Below are 17,933 nucleotides of genomic sequence, written 5' to 3'. Positions count from 1 at the left end.
TTTAGACAGGCACACTGAGAATTTCATCGAATTTTCTGCCAGAATTAGGATACCATACATCACAAAGAAACATACACAAATTCCTAGTAGTGAAGTACATCTTAACACACAAGTGTGTGTGTGTATATTTGCTTTTATATACTGCAAAGTGTCCTGTCATTAAAATCTCTTCACAAATTTCCCATTACAATCTGAACCATCATCAAAAATTGCAGCCTGGATCACATTAATTCTGATACATTGCATCCCAATTTTTTCCCAGTACAAATAAATCTAGTTTCAATATAAGCTAAACTGGATCAATTTACAATAGAGAAAATAACAACTATTTGCTAATTTCAAAGTATTTAAAATCAGGAAGCACATTAGATTACATGAGATTTTTTGTTGTTGTTTTATGAGAGTTCTGATACTCTCTGCTTCATCTTTTATGACAAATAGCTTTAATTTTCTAGTAATCACATTGTATCTTATTGCTGAGTTGACAAAGTGGTTGTAATCTCATAGAAGACTTACATGGCCAGTTTAAAGCATGTAATTTATCTCTATCAATGTGACACATTGTTAATAAATCCTAAATATTATGAATTCACGTTTAGAAAAATGACAGAATCAAGCAGCAGCAAGGATAATCTTTGTCACCACAGCAACCATCTGGATTCTTTATGAGATGACAGACCAGTTTATTAAATTATTGTAAAGGAGTATGTATTTTAAAAGCTGTATTTCATTGTTTGTTTTCTTAAATTATTAGACAGACAAGAAAAATTATCTTCCCCCTTGTGCTGCTTGAGTTTTGAATAGATAAGTATTTCCTTAAATGTGGGTACTCCTTGATGCTAATTTGTGTAGACCTCAGGTCTTGTGCAGATACACAGAACATGCAGGGTGATCATTTTAAATAACTCCAAGAAGGAAAGCTGGGAATCTTCTCGTTGACCATTTCAAGATGCTGAAAGGAGACACACTCAACTATATTGCTGTCAGGCTGATTTTTCTATGTTCTGTTGACCTGAAAGAGACCTTGACAGTCAGCTGAGGGTCAGTATTGCAGGCAGTTTTACTGGAAATCCCTGCTGAGCAACAGAATCTGGGCAGCAGCTTCCCCACCCCTCACCCAGCTAATTTTCATTACCAGCAGTTGACAGTGTCTAATGAGAGCACAGCACTGACTGGGCACTCCAGCTCCAGGAAGATCAGGTTGGGAGAAAATAATTTCAATCCCTTGAATCTGTGTGAACTAATGGGTCAGCATTGTGCAGGTTTACATCCATGGTAAGAGCATAGCCCCTCATGCTAGGACATGAGATTCTCCTGGCTCCTGGCTCCTTTCTTTGTCTGCCTTTCTGTTTCTGATTTTGATTTTTTGTCATGTCCTTTTTTATAACAAAGTAAAAATGGATAGCATTATTCTCAGCTATTTTAATTTTATTGTGTTATAATAGCATCTGTGAGTCTTAGCCTACATGAATTACTTTAGGTATCACATAGAGCTATAACACAATATAAATATCTCATCTCTGTAACACAGGAGTTCAAACTTTGAGGGATGCATTTCTTCTCTTACTGGGAAAGCACAGCCTTGCATCTTGCTTCATGAGAGGATAAAAGGGTGAGTAGCATTCTGGCATAGTTAAAACAGCACCTACTCATGACCCTCCACCGAGTTTCCATCTTACAGATGAAATACGCCTTTAAAAATAACCCCAAAAACCATATTAAAAGTATCAATGATATAAGAGACAAAGTGAGAAAAAAAAAAAGAGTCCTGATTTGAAACACAAGAATGCTTCAACTAAGGTAACCCAGAAAATCAGCAAAAGAACTGGGAGTTTACCTCCGAACCTGACATTCAACATTACCCTCCATGGTTAAAACCATCCTGTTTCCACTTAAATACTGCAGTGAAGAAAGAATGTTTTAATATGAATGAAGAAAGTAGTTTTAATCTATCTAGTGTTTTAAATGTATAATTAAGCAGATGAAATTTTCTATGAAATGAAAATAGATTTTCTTTCCTAACAAATTTTGCCAGCTGATCATCCTATTTGTAACCTGTGACAGGTAATGCAGTGATATACACCTTTGGTGCTTTGACATTCTCTCTCTTACAAATACCTAAGCATGAAAATGAAAACTAGTCCAACTCAGAGTCTGGTAAGACAGAGGTTAATAATTTGCTTTTGAGCAGTTAAAGTCCTTACAGCTATTGCCAGCAATTTAGTGGGGCTATATCCTTGCTAGTTTATCAAGACTAATTGGTAGCAGGCAGCTGATTATCCTGAAGAGTTGGTGGAAACACACTGAGGGGCAAGGCCAGAGTGAATGGTGTTAAGACCATTAGAAGATGAGGGAGATGTCATTTCTAATGTGTTTTTGGATGCTGTCTGGGTGAAGAATTGTAGCCAACTCACTTGCTGTTGGTATCCCCAGGACAAATTTGCAATTGTGCAGCTGATATCTATTTTTAATCTAGATAGTACCAGCTGGTGAGAGTGACAGTTATCCTTGCGGGGCTGGGAGGAGAAGAAAGGAAGCTGTGCATTAGAGCAACTTCTCTTTAAAGCCTAATACATCAAGTAGCTGTACTCTACAGGCTAAGAAAACCACAGCAAAACCAAAAAACACACACACACACACAAAAAAAAAAAAAAAAAAAAAAAAAAAAAAAAAAAAAAAAAAAAAAAAAAGGCAGGGAATATTTAACGAACCAAAGACAGTGTAACACAAGGCCTTAATACCAGCATTGAGTGCTGGGAAGTCTGAGTAACACATATGACGTATGACTTATTCAGGTGACTTCCCTACCATCTTGCTGGGAGCACAGTCTTATCCCCAGCATTTTCTTAGATCTGCCCTGTTCTGGGGATTCATAGCAACTTCAGGCTGGGCTACATAATAACTTTTCCTGAAGTCATGTGTCATAACCGCTTTCTTGGAAATGCGACAGGGGACAAATTTCTCTTATCAATGAAAATGCTGAACAGTTTGTGTGCTCATGCACGACATAAGGAACCTGAGCACAGTACCTGTTAAATATGGTTTCAGAATTCTTTGTCCAGCTCTTTGGAAATTACAATCACAAGTTAGAGTGAGAGGGAAGGGAAGGGAAGGGAAGGGAAGGGAAGGGAAGGGAAGGGAAGGGAAGGGAAGGGAAGGGAAGGGAAGGGAAGGGAAGGGAAGGGAAGGGAAGGGAAGGGAAGGGAAGGGAAGGGAAGGGAAGGGAAGGGAAGGGAAGGGAAGGGAAGGGAAGGGAAGGGAAGGGAAGGGAAGGGAAGGGAAGGGAATCCTCAGTTTAACAAGGCAACTGGAAGGTGACATGTTACATAACCTTTCCTTTCTTTCCAAATAATAATAATAATAATGAATAACAATAATAACAAGTTTTCGTGGGTCGTGAGCATGGGCTCCATTTGCTGCATCCTCTCCTTGGTACAGCAGTAGCTGTGAAGGGACCTGAGTTCACTCAGGAATATGCAAGACAGTGTTGATGCTGTGGGTTTAACTGAGTTTTAGAGGAGTTCATTTTCCAGGTCAGGCACAGCAGGCTCCAGCCAGTGGGGATCTGTTTAATGCCCTCTCCCCTCAGAGTGAGAACCTCCCCAAAGCTCCATTACTGCGGAACAAATTAGCATTTCCTCAAAGATTGCATGGATATCTTCACTTAAATGTTTCCCTGATTTAAACTGCAAAACTCTCTTCTACACTTCTTTCCAGGCTCCCTACTAGCCCTGTGGTCCAAAGTTCTCTCTTCCTCTTTTAAAATATAGTTGGCAAGTTTGGATTGAATATTTTCAGAACAAGTTGAAAACAAATCACTATTCTGCAAACAGCAAAAGAACTATAATTGAACATCCCTGTATCCTGATGGTATATTGCCTTTTTTCATCTGCATAATATGGAAAATATTTTCTTTCTTTTATAAATTGCTATTTCATGGTGGATATGTTATTGCGGTATTGATCAATGAAAGTAAAACTAGATGAAATTGTTAAAAGAACATTAGTAACAGAAATGGATTCCACAAAAAATGAAAAATGCAAAAAATACATATCTGGAGAAGCGGTTTAACATCTGAGAACTGAACCAATCAATGATTTCCATCTTTTAATACAGGGTGTACTTTACACAAAGATATGCTAAATGCTTTATAGTAAAGTGTAGCCTAGGGAGACAGCAAAAACCTTTTGGTGAATTCTTTAATAGCCACTCAAATGCAGAGAAGTGAACATTACCATTCAGCAACATAAAAAAAAACTGAATTCAGAAGGCATTATCAGTACAAATAGGTATATACTTTGGGGATGAATGAAACAGTGTAATTATTTTTTAAGACACACATATGCCAACTAAACTGGTAACACAGTTTTCAGGTTGCATTTATGGTATTCTGAAATTATTGTCTCTAGTTCATTTCCAAACTGTCTGTAGCCTTGGATTCACAAGAAGCTGTAGATGGATTACAGCCGTGCAAACCCTGTGTCCCCTCACTGGGGAAAATTCTTGGAGTATGGAGTGCTCCCTTGGGAAACTATAAGCATATTTTTAACAGTTCTGATATACTTCCTGAGGCATTTGCACTGGTCACTCTAGGGCAGCAATAAGAACAACAGTCCCATCCACTGAGTCAGCTGGACTTTTGGTCTAATCATACATTCTTAGATACTTTAATTGTTGAAAACAGTCTGACACACATGATGAATTGTAGGACTAATGACTTAATTATTTTTCAGTATGTTTTCCCTACCCTGCCTGGATACTGAGAACAGCCCTTTTTAGACTTGTACAGGCTATCATATCAAAAGTGCTTTCAAATCCAAATTAGAAAACCCCCTGCCTTCCCTAAGCAGGTTGTTCCTTCCTCTCCCCTATTCCAGGCAAAGTTGTTGTATACGTTTACTTGATAACTACACCAAAAGATGATGCAGGAAATTGTCTGGTCTGAGAACCTTCCCTTTTGGGAAAGGTTTGTTTGTTAGCACAGATCAACAACCAGGTCTGAACAAGACAATATATTGTGCTGAATAAATTCTGACTGGCCTAATCTTGGGGTGGAGAAGGGGTTAATAGGAGTGGGTGTCTGGCATCAGGTCTGGGGGACTGCACCTTGGCCAGAGCTGCCAAGGGTGAGTCAGTGTAACTGTCTATTCCCCTAGAAGCTGACAGGTCTTTTAAGAGCATGATGTGTCTTCAGCATATTAATAACCACCCTAATACTCTGGCAATGATACTCCCATTTGAACTGAAGACAGATGGATAAGGTGCCTTGCCAAAAAGTTTATTTGTCTTTCACAAAATTTCTTGCGACCTTTAACAGAAATTTCTAGTCTGTGTTGGCTTTTTGTTGTCATTTATGATTTTTTAAATTACATTTTCCTGAGAAAAAAAGTCAAACCCCTATTTTTCTGTCTCGTATTTAGGCTAACTCAAGAGAAAATTCAACATGCATCTCTACCTGAAGGAAATGTCTCTTTTACTTGTCTGTAAGAATAATCTTATGCCAATAATAAAACTTTTCAGTAATACAGAGATGGATAACTGTCACAACAGTGCTTCATTTCTTTCTCTTTTAACTGAATAGTATTTATTGAAATAGAAATTAAAATTATTTTCAGTTTAATAAAGACCTTTCTCGGCATGGTTGTCAATGTTGAAGTGTTTGCACTTCTTTACTATTTACAGATCTTTATTTCCAATTTTGCGTTTTCTCAGCTCTTTTTCAAACTCACAACTGAGGCCAGTAGTGTCCACAAAAAAACCCCCAAAAAACCCAACAAATGAACAAAAAAAACCCCCCACCTTCTGTTTTATAGCAGTAATTTCTAGTAAAAACATACAGGCATACAGTTGTCAAATAATAGAATGTGTCTCTAAAGGTGAAACTAACCCTGAAAAAATGAAAAAGATTATCAGTCATAACTGTTATAGAAAAAAATTAAACTAGAAGCAAATTAAGCCTGAAAGAAAGAATTAAACTTCTCTGTCTTTTGTGAAAATGCCCTATAGTTTTTGTATGTTGAGAATATGCATTGTTAAAGACTGTAAAGTCCCATCCAGAATAATCTTTCACTATGTCCACTGAAAAATACTGCTTTGCCAGACAATATTAAATGTTCATTCTTTTCCAATTATTGAAGATAAATATTAGTGATAAGACTTGGACTGGCAAAAATAATTGCAATAGAAAAGGTGCTTGAGAAATATTTTCATATCTTGTGAAGGATTCTGAAACTGATAATAATCCCATTGCCTGTGGAAGCGCACTGTCATTACTTGTACTTCTATTATCTTTGCTTTTAATTTACATCTCTAGGAAAGTGATCTTTGCTTTCTTCAGGATCATAATTATGATAAGACTTTTCTTCTTTCATGGCCAGACAATGTCCTTGCCACTCCCCTTGAATTTTTTCCAATATGCAATTGTATTGTGATACCAGCAATCTTATTTTTTCAGTTACTATATTCCATTATAAAGTAATGTGCAAACATTTTAACATTCATAAAAGCTTCTAGTCAGCAAAGCAAAAGAATGAAGGCTTGTCTATTCACTAAAAATAGACATGGAGATTTTTCAAAAATTCTCATTCTATTCATGAATACCATAATAACTGTGAGTTAGATTCAATACAGATACTTAGATATCAGGCACAGCAGCCATAGTGCACACCTCCAGAGTGAAATTTGAGAGAGGTTTCCCATAAAAATGTGAAAAATGCCAATCTGTTCATATTCTGGAGACAGCAGTAGTGTAGTGCACAATCTCACTGGGTTTTTTTTCCTCTTGTTTAGAATGTTCAAATGCCAGTGTCACCTAAAGAAAGATCCTTCATAAAGCTATAGATAAAATTCCTGTTCAGAGTGGAAGGGATTTTGATGCAGAAATGGTCCTTTACATGTAGGCAGAGAAAACACAATAACCAAAAAATTTGGTTCTAATTTCATGGATCAAACCCACATTTTGACACCCCAAAATCTCCAGATCTATTTGCATAGATGGTCCTTTTTTGGGTCCAGCCCTAAAAGCAGCAACATGGAAAAGATCAGCAATGCAGTGTCTTGTTTTGTTTTAGAAAGCATTTCTTCTGGAAGTCTTATTTATGGACCATGTAAATCACAGCACAAATTAGTTATGAAAAGCTACTTGGAGAGATTTTCACCTTATGCTCAGGGGAGCAGATTGTGAGAGTGCTACCTGCAGGAGCCCACCTGAGCCCTCTGCTTACCTGCCAGGGATTTGCCTTCTGCGCTCATGAGCTGTAGCATTGGGAGAGAATTTTGCTGTGCCTAAGCAGAAAAGCACTAGGCTACACCACAGAGCTCTCAGAAAACTTCTGCTTAGCCTTAGACCCTGTCAATTTAGCTCTTTGATGTTTATAAAGTTTTAAGAGAAGTCTGCAGAGAGACTCTGAGGGACTGAGAGGTGCCTGTCACTGCAGTGCTCTGCTTCAGCATTTCCAAGGGATTCGTGGCTTCAGGCCACATGTGTTGTATTTCTGTAGCCCAGTAAAAGAGGTGACAAAATCAAGGCCAGATCCTGTCTGCCAGGATGAAATGGAGACCTCCAGTCACCTGGAGATGGTAAGTTATTTGAGGATGTTACTGTGTGAAAGCTTATGGCATTACTTATGACAGAAATGGTTGCTATCTTCAGCAGGCCCAGTCTGAGAAAGCATTTTGCAAGGAGACTAGGATGAAAATGTCTATACTCTAAAAGACAGAGGGAATATCTTGTGCACACATCCTGGAAGTGGAAAAACCCACTCAAAATTTGTTTTACTGTTCAGGCAGATGAAGCATGTTTGAATTTGGCCTTTTCACATCTGTGTGACTGTGTTATCCTGTAAGATACCAGATCTGGAGAAATCACCAGCTCCTTGTCTGTTTCCTTTTTACCACAGATAGAAGAGCCTCTCAGGATTCATGTCCAAAGCCAGGCTGTGAGCTTTGAATAGTGAGGAAAACTTTCACAGCTGGCAGTTAGATACTCAGGCTCCTTGGATGGAGCAAGTTTAGGTCCAAATAATCATATAACTTCCCACTGCTTACAGTTTAAGCAGCCTTCAGCTTGTTTTGATGACTTCTCCAAATTCTGTTTCTACAGCTTTGAGTCCCAATGCAATGGGTAAGGCCTATGTCACTGATTTCCAGAGAAGGGTTTGCAATGCTGAACATGCTGTTGTCCACAGAATTTTTGTGGATTATATCCTGGCCATGAAGCAGCAGCGCTTTCAGCCCGCCCCCTACACTGATCCATGGTGAGAAGACACATTCCACCCATATACATCCTTGCCAACAATGTGTTACAGCTTCAGACTCTGTGCATCTTCTATAAAATTTAAAATGCTGCTGTCTCTGTGGGAAAAGAGACAGGGTGATGCTGAAGGTTTTACAGTTCTTACAGATGAAGTAAAATCTCTTTTTTTAGGAATCTTTTCCTACACTGTCTGTAAATTTTCCTAACATGAGGAGTCATCAGTAGAAAGATAACTGGTCCTGGTCTTCAAGACTATTAATTCCTTGTATTGCAGATTGAGACTGACAAAACATTTCATTAAAGAGAAGCCTGATCCAGTTCTAATTAACTTCAGAGAAAACTGGATTGTAATCTCAGAAGCAACCGGGGTGATAGATTCTTCAATATGGGCATTTATCTCTTGAGAATTTGATGGATACAAAATTCAGTTCACACAGGGCTGGTTACACATCCTACTATTCTCAAGTTTTGCTCAATATGGAGAAAAAACACATCCTAGTTTTGAAAAGCCTTACATTCTATCATCAGTAATTCCAGCCTTCTATTAAATTTGCATTTTGATTTAATAGAAGTTGAATGTAAGTTTAATGTTTCAGCAAAACAATTTCAATATCCATAAAGATTATAATACGAATCCTATTTCCTTCACTTGTCTGCTTTAAAAATTCAGTGCTAACTAAGTAATTTTTTCAGAAGATTAGGACAAAGTTCTTTCTTTAGGGGCCTGTGTTGGCTTCAGGTAAAATGCTTGACAGTACCTCATCATTATTTCTCACTAAATACACTTTCCATATTATTATTCCTGAACTTTATTTCTATCCAGACATAGATATAACTCCTTGGCATTAACAGGAGTCCCACAAAGCATGACAAAGATATAAATAATATTTCTGTAATTCTATTTTTATATGACAATTTTTTAGATTTTCTCAGGAATAATGAAATAATAAGGAATTCTCAAAGACCAACAAACAGCTCATTAAATATAATTATTTGTATTTTGCAATTAATGAGATTGTTAGAGCACAACTGAAAAGGTTAGTAACCTGCCATGTAACTATTGACAGGATTTATATCACAGATATACAGTTAATTCTTAAAATGATTACAAAATATTTTCCCTCTATTGTCAAGAAACTGACCAACCTTTTTTCAGGGAGGGTTCCACTTCACCTAAACCAAGAGAAAAAAAACAGATATTAGAGAAAAATTTTTTAAAAAATCCAGTAAAACCAAAACCAAACAACAAACAAACAAACAAACAAACAACCCCCCCCAAACCAAAAACAAACCAACAAAAACCCCAAACAAACAAACCCCCCACATTAAACAAACAAACCAACCGACAAACAAACAAAAACCCCACATTTTTTTTCATGTTGGCTCATTTTATTTCAAAAAATAATTTCTCCTTTTTTGTACTAAATGATAAGCATCTATTCTGAGATTTTAGATTTTTAATAAAAAGTTTATCTTGCCATAGAGTTTGGGGTAGACAATTTCATGGTGCAGTAGTAAGTAAGTAGTAGCTAAGGAAACATCCAAATCTCCGTTTGTGCATCTGAATATTAATTTGTGACTACAATTAAAAATTTGCTTTACCTTATGCATGTTTCCATATTTTAAGGGTAGGATTCGGGTTTTTTGGTTTTTTTGGGGGTTTTTTTGGTTTGTTTTTGGTGGGGTTTTTTTTGGTGGTTTTTTTTTTTTTAATTCTGAATAAAAAATATATGGAATTTATCAAGACTGTTAATCTAGCAATCTTTCCAGTGAAACCCAAGCCAAAAAAAATAATCCATTTCAGTGTAACTATAAGCACTTGATTGCTGCAATATGTTATTGCACCTCCATGTAGGACACGGAATTTGAAGGAGTGAACCTGAATGACTGGCTAGCGTGCAGCGCCAGCTGCATTGACTACAGCACAGAGTGGGCAGGGTGCCCAAAACACTTAATTTTTATGATATAATGAATTAAGATGCCTTACTGCGTATTCACACTCCTAGTTGATGATGAAATTTCATTGGGCAAAACACTGCCAGAGTTAAGGTTTCCAAATCTAGTGAACGTGTGATCTCAAATTTTTGTCTGTCAGTTATTTTATGACTTTTCCTACTGCCATTAACATTTAGACACTTGAGCGTTTGAAAGTTTGCATGTGCTTTGGGAGCTATGAAATGCTAAAAATGCACACTGATCAAATTTTACCAAGCTGTCTATTTTTCATCTTTTCTGTTTGTCAGCCTTAGGAGAGACTGGTTTTCTGCTAGTTATAAATCATATCTCAGAATACAATACCCAATTCACGGACTCACTTGTAGCAGCCTATCTATTAGCATTCCTATATGGTGCTAATATCAAAAGCTCATGCTCATATTTAAAAGGTAAACACTAGGTAATATCTCAGGTTTCTGAGCAAACGGGTAGAAGTCAGTTTCAGTACGTGTCATTTTTTAATTATATTCTGGTGTAGCCAAATGAAATATAAAATAAACAACCGTGAAATGAAGATGTCACTCCCACACTTATTGCTTCTCAGAATGACCAATATGATCTGACATGATGATCCACTACTGGCTGTGAGCACTCTCTGCTCACACTGGGGAACTAGGTTTTATTTTTTCTGTTTTGTTTTTGCTTTTTGTTTTTTTTATTAACAGAAAAAGAGTTATTTCCAAAACCAAAATATTTGTAATTTACTTTCATTTATCTGATTATGTCAGATGAAGAATGGTACCATAATGGCAGAACTATAACTTCTAGTAAACTGAATTACTTGCAATACGCCATCCAAAATCCTGTAAGTTCAGTTGAAATGTCTTTTTTTTTAAATTTCAATATATTTGCCCCTTCATCAATATGTCAAATTTTAAAAAAGTTCTAAATTTCAAAAAAGTTCTAAATTTCTTGTTGTATCTTGTATATTTTCTGGGGTTCTTTAGAATCTTGCTGATTAAAAGAAAATAGTTATTTCCATTCTCTGAGGCAATATCCTGATGCATATTTTTGTCGTGGCTTTGAAGTCATGTATAAATTAGTGCTCTTATATTCAAAAACGTACTGATGGCAATATTTAATTCTGACTGCTTTTCTGTAATGGTACATTAAACATGAGATGAGAGCTAACAAAGAGACCAATTTACTGATTGAAATAGCCAGTGGATGCTTTATTAGCAACAATGTTCACTTTTCCTTCTTTTTTGACCTTCTTGTCTGTGAGGTTAAAAGCTGAATAAGCCATTTTAATGCATGTAAAACAGCAGTTAGAGCAGTTATGGAAGTCTTTGCATTACAAATACCTTCATCACTGTCATCATCATCATCACTCCATACGATGTCAGACAGTAAAGAAAAAAAGCCATATATCCAATCAGAAGACTCTTCCAGTGTCTCATGAATGATTCTCAGTGGTTCTGTGCTGAGCTTGTGAACAGATCTTCCTGAGTGCAGATTTTAAAACAAAAGCGATTTGAAAAAAGAACCCAAACCAAATAACTCCTTCAGTAATAAAAGTTAATCTTCATTTTATAAAGGACTAATTATGCTACCTCTTTTAGCAGAAACAAGGACTGTGAATGTTAATTTTTATTATTCAAGCACTTGAGGACAGCTCTCCTTCCTGTGGAAGACTGGTATAAACTGTATCTTCCTGCACTTGTTGTTTGCAGAGTGATTAAGGACCCACTGTGTAATTTGGTCTGATGTTGTTCTCCAAGGTCTGGGTCTCTTTCTGAAGCATGGCTGGGCAAAATGTAAGTATGGATCCATTCTAATATTCTTCATTTTAGATGATCTCTTCATTTCAGCCCAGTTTTTAATCTGACTCAGATCCCCTGCCTCTTGATGCCCATCTAGGATTCAGTCCCACTCATGTCATATCTCCCTGTTGAGCTCCTTCCTCACACAAGTCTTGGCTGAAGAAATTGCTGAGCCTTGAATTAACAACACAGACAGGTCACATCATTGTCATGGACCACACATACAGGATGGGAAGAAGAAAGCTGTGCATACTCAGGCTAAAATAACCTGAGTTCAGAATAAACAGGGATGCAAATCCAGATAGTGGCACAGAGACAGCTGCTTTCAAACACATACTCCTGTGATTCTGGTTCTTCTCTCACAAGTTTTCTAGAATTTCTTTCAAATACACTTGTGCACATGTGCATTCTTGTTCTGGTCTTACTACCCCTGTAGGCAAGCAAACTGGGAAACAAGGAAGCTGTGTAGTTTCATGTCCTTCACCTTCCTGGAACCTCTGATGGAAGTGAGACTTCTGCTCCCCACTGTACCCACACCCAGGCAGTGCAGCCATCAGTGGGTAATACTAGTATTCCCTTAAAGGCTTTTCCAATTGGGATTTCACCAGATTTCTCTGTACCTGACACACTACTTCAGAGGGACTTTTGAGCCTCTGAAAGACTTTTTCTTCTGACCGTTTTATGCAGCAATTTTCTATTTTCTTGAACTTTGTACCAAACATTTCTTAGGAAGAGGGACAACCCTCATTCAGTCTGTGTTATTGCCCACTGTACTTGAAACTGAACTTTTGGCCTAGTCTTCTTCCTAGAGGTTTTGATAAAAATATGTACACTGAATTTAACAGCACCAAGGCAGGAACCGTACCTTTGTTTCGTGTTGACTTTCTGTAGGTAAATATTTTAGAAGGAAGCTAAAGACAAGTCTCTTCAGAACTACTTCTGGTTGCAGTGTTCTGACTCACAAACCAAATCTTAGCATTAATCAGAAGCAGTCTCACATGGACTTACAGGCTAAAAATCATGCAAGGTGCAGGCTTAAAGGAACTTTTTCAGTGACAGGAGTATGAACTATTTTCTTAAAGTGTAGTAATGAAACTTACAACTTAGTGTTGTAATGAAATGTAGGTTCATTGAAATATAAATGCACCATTAAATAGTTAATTTTCCCTCTATTGAATTATTCTGAAACACAAGAGACCAGGCTGACTTTCTATTGGTTTGCACATGCTTGTTGATAATGTAGACCAAAGAAATATTGCACTTAATATTTTGTGAATACTGTATTTTATAGGTACATGTTGCTGAACAATCAGACAGATCAAATAAATTGAAGGTGTGACATGATGCAATGACATAATTGCAAATAAATTAATTTAGTGTACTACTGTGCACACTATTTTATTCAGAAAGGTTGAGTCGCAAACCAGCAAGTATTTACTTTGTTTAGCATGACACGTATTAGTTTGCATTGTTTTCATGCTTTGAGTAGAGATTTAATTTTTTCAAGTGATTTGCCACAAATTGCCTTCTCAAGCTTTAACCAGGAGAACTAATACCTACACTTAGGCTCTTAAAAAGTAAATTTGTGACCTGACCCCTGATGCCATTTGCTTTAGATTTATTCTAATCTAGAGGTGCTAAGGAGTCAGTCGACTAATAGGATGGACATGGCTAGAGGTGTCTTAGCATAATCAAGATTTTGATTCACAAGCAGGGATGGTTTAACTTTGGACAGCTGCCTTGATTTTCCATGTGGCTATCCACCCTCCTTTTACCCACTGGTTGCTTAGGGAGGGCTCAGTTGCTTTTACAGCCACAGGTTTTTACAGCCTCCGGGACTACAGCTGTAAACTAAACAAGAACTGGTATCAATTTATTTTAATATACTGGTCTATCAACTAGAAGTTCAATAACTGCTTCTGCTTCACAGGTAGCAGAGCTGTCCCCCCTGGGCAGGCAAGGGAAATGTTCAGAGAAGTGCAAGATCAAGAGCAGAGGAAATTATTCCAACCACCCCAAGGCAAGCCATCTTTGCTGATGAATCAGTCTACAACATCATATCCTGGTCTTTAATTCATAGCATCTTCATACCACACTATGAAAAGGGATTAGAAATTATAAGTGTCCAGAGGCAAAATTGTGTGTCCAGTCATACCTGTGCTAACAGACACAAGTTGCAAAACCTGTTTAATACACAAAGTTTAGAAAAATCAGTTTGGAGCTGTGTAGAGGACACTTTATTTGTATTTGCAAAATGAAATTTTGTATTCAAACAGAAACTGTGAGCACACTTGAGGTCCAATGCAAGCGCACTGACCTGGAAAATTAAGTCCTCATGCACAGGTCTTCTGCTTAACTTGTGTTGTATTTCCAACATTTTTTAACAGTAGTGCTAATAGTAATGATGTGTTCTAGAATTCTTAAGAACACCACACCAAATAATGCTGAAGTGAAAATTTCAACTGATTAAATCCATGTTTTTAGTTCTACCAACAACTTTGACAATACCAGGTGCTATGAGGTCCCTAGTAGAATGAAATACAACACTGACAAAGGAAATGAAGCAATTCTGGTGTTAACAAGGACAAAGAAAGATTCAATTTTCCTCACAAACATGCAAAGAAAGACAACCATTTCCAGAAGATTTGCATACTCTTGCTTCAAGAGTGAAGCTGAAAGAATGTAAAATTTTAATAATAAATTTTGAGCTTTATATTTTTAAATTTAGAGATGTCCAGCAATTGAAAAGAATAATGAGATTTTTTTACAATCACCTTATAGTCAACATGTTCAACTGGATCAGCAGTCTTCTATACAACTTCTCATTTCTCAGCAAATCTTAGAAGACATTATTTTAAAAGTAAGCTCACAATATATTTCTTTTGCTAACATATGGTGTGTAATATAGAATTTGTAACTAATCTATAGCTATAATTAATGTTATTATACATTAATATAGTTGATCTAAACCGTAATTAATATATTGTATGTCACACAAAATCCACTGCTCTGGAAGCAGAGCAGGCAGGATTTTGAATTTAAACTGTAAAGAGGCTTTATCAATACAAAATATTTCTCAGATGCAGACTTGTGAAGTTTTGCCTTTTGATTAAGTTTTAAATAGTGATTGAGCCAATTTTTTAGTGTTAGATAAAATAGTAAACAATTAATAATGCCTGTTGAAGGAGGGGAAAGGAAGTAAATGGTTACTGAGGAGTTAAGTTCAGATGTGAAACATAATTAATATTGAAGAATTTAGTTGACACTACACAATTACCTTTAATCACAGTTTAAGTTCAGTTTAGTTTTCCTATTTAGTGAAATATAGCTGAAAGGGTACTGAAGACCTGGTGGTTTCCTAACTCCCTCAAAAGCCAGTGCAGAGAGAAATATTGTGACCTTCAGAAGGCAAGTGTGTCTCTTCCCTCTGAAGTCTGTTTTAGGGTTACATAATCCTGAGGTATGTGACATGGGTCCTGCTAGTGATTCTGTTTCAGATTTAAATCCTTCTTGATATTGTACACTTTGGCTATGCACTTAGATTTGTAACTTTACATTCTTAATTAATTCCCTGTCTATACAACTATTCACCTTGGTAAATTACGTACATTCCAGAACAGCTCTGATTCCACAAAAATGCTTTGCTAGAACATTTTGTTTGTCAAAGTCTTTTATTACTTGGTACAGTATAAGAGATGTTTTTCATATCAGTAAAAGTTCCTCTTTTCTTGTGCTGGCATGTTCACTGTTATGAGGAATAGTAACAGTTTTGTTGTTGTGTTTTCAGAGGAAGCATCAAAATTCCAGAACATTCTAGAAAATGCTGAAATTTGGAAGAGTTAAAGTTGAAAGAGGAAGAGTTCCAATCAAATGGAAGGAATCTGTATACTACCTTTCAAAGACATCTTATTGTAGGACAGTTCAGTTGAATTTGATTGGAGAATGTTTGTTAGCTGTTGGAGATATCTGGAAGATTGTTTGGACTTCTGTACTAAAAATATGCAAATATCTTTAAAATAATTACTTAAGAAATAGTTTCAGATATGTTGTAGGTATTAAATACTTCTAAAAAATCCCTATGTAATTTGAAGCAGCACATCAAGTGCTACAGTTCTGAACAATTAATTTCTTCACTTTTGAAGTCTCCTTGGCTCACAGTCTTAATTCAAAATTATTTTAAAATCAAAATTTTAACCTTAATGGTAATTAATAACTCACACTTAACACAGATCCTTGAAACCAGGCAATGACAAAGTTCTCAAGTCCTGCAGTTGACATTAAGTTTGTTCTTGGTAACGAGAAGACAGAAGGTAATTTTCATAAAGTGCCAAAGAATTTTTGAAGAGAAAGCCCCTTTTTTTTTCAATGGGGACTGATAATGAGTACTTTAAACCTGATTTTTGGATACAAGAATTGAGTAATCACATGGTATGATTTGCTGTCGACTTTAGAGCAAATTTGGTTATGCTCAATAGTCTGTGTCATTCATTCCTGTGAAGTGCACAATAAAAAGTGACTAACTGATTATCTGTGCAAATTATTTCAGTCATTATTCGAGTCTTAGTAACTCTGCCAGAAATGTAGTTTCCTATCAATCTTTTTTTGCTTGTCAGATGGTTAAATGTATCTCAGAGTTGAACCTATGTTAAGGTGGCTTTTTTTTTTTAATGAATCGCAGCAAATTAGTTAGCAATTGTTGGATTTTCATCAATTACATATTTTGACTACAGTGAATTGAATGCAATTAAGTTACAAATTATGGTAATTATCTGGTGCAAAGATTGATCTATGAGATATAAACTACTTCACTGACACTGACAAGGTACAGCTGATGAAGACAGAGAATTTCTGTTGTGTTTGATAAAATGCAAAAGCCTAACATGAGCTTGAGGTAATAAAACTTATCCTATTTTTAGTAAAATATTCTGTTATAAATATAGAGACCTATATTTTCATTTGAAAGTTTATATATTTTTAAGTTTCTTCCTTTCTACTCTGTGATTTTTGAGAAGTAGCATCTAAGATACTGATCTCAAGACACACATAGTCTCCTATTATTAACATTCCAGTTTATCAACATAACTGTCCTTAGGTCTTAGGTTTCTGTTTCATAGACTAACATTTTTATCAAGCTTATAGCTTGATAGGTTTATAGTTACCATAAACAGGAAAAACTCTGGTTGGTACCATTGAATTATTTTTATAAAAATACTAATTGAATTTTTAATTATATTACATATAAAAACTGTCAAAGAAAGTACAGAGTCAGCTTTCTCAGTAATTTCCATTTTATAAGTACCTATATTGTAAATATTAAGACTACAGTCTGTAGCTGTCTCTTTCTTATATCAACCTTAGATAACTATATTGAGGTCAAGTTCATAGAGGAAATCTCACATGAAAGTGAACAAAGAAGCAGTTATAACCGGAATTTACCTTCCAAAATTTAGAAAGAAATTCGCAAACTCTCGCAAAGTAATTCAGTAATTTCAGGTCCATTCCGTATAGCCCTACATGTCAATAGGAGTGTATGTTTAGGATGGGCTTTAAGTGTAGTTTATATGACTTGATTTGATATCAGCTAGAAGGTTTTGATTTGATAGTTCAGATCTTCATTAGGAGGTGTTTTCTGAAACACATTTTATCTATAATAATTCAAAGCTTTTTTTTTTTCTCATTCTATGGGTTCAGTTCTCTGGCTAAGAACACAGGTCTTCAGATTAAAAAGCTGTTAGATAATTGTACAACAACATTTTTAAAGGACATTTAAAGTGTAAAATTAGCACCTCAACTTGCCATCATTTCCTGGGACTCTCCTGGCTAGGGGTCTCTCTTTGCTCTCAGATCTATTCCAAGCATGATGTGAAAATGAGGACTAGGCTGTTGCAAGCCCCAGCCAGGTGGAGTTGGGGTTAGCTGAG

The 17,933-nt window shown here is 36.2% G+C and overlaps 1 protein-coding gene and 1 long non-coding RNA gene across 39 annotated transcripts in view; one reads left to right on the top strand and one right to left on the bottom strand.

Annotated features, from left to right (window-relative positions):
• TRDN (triadin) overlaps positions 1-17,933 on the bottom strand; it is a 225,433-nt gene that overhangs the window by 170,580 nt on the left and 36,920 nt on the right. For 37 of the 38 annotated variants that reach the window (XM_066179292.1, XM_066179289.1, XM_066179279.1 and 34 more), the window contains 2 exons: positions 11,554-11,694; positions 9,401-9,427 (listed from right to left, as the gene is read on the bottom strand). In XM_066179292.1, coding sequence (XP_066035389.1) covers positions 9,401-9,427; positions 11,554-11,694 — 168 coding nt within the window. The remainder of the gene's footprint in view (positions 1-9,400; positions 9,428-11,553; positions 11,695-17,933) is intronic. The other variant, XM_066179303.1, reaches the window with a different exon arrangement.
• On the top strand, positions 14,598-16,622 carry LOC136287011 (uncharacterized). Its single transcript, XR_010720049.1, has 3 exons — positions 14,598-14,694; positions 14,794-14,872; positions 15,800-16,622. It is a non-coding gene; the product is annotated as an uncharacterized lncRNA (long non-coding RNA).

Source organism: Chamaea fasciata, unplaced genomic scaffold (assembly GCF_029207755.1).
Source record: "Chamaea fasciata isolate MVZ Bird 193981 ecotype frontalis unplaced genomic scaffold, bChaFas1.0.hap1 SCAF_3, whole genome shotgun sequence".
In the NCBI taxonomy this organism is placed as follows: Eukaryota; Metazoa; Chordata; class Aves; order Passeriformes; family Sylviidae; genus Chamaea; species Chamaea fasciata.
Note: the sequence above shows the minus strand (reverse complement) of the source record. Positions and strands in the feature narration are given on the sequence as shown.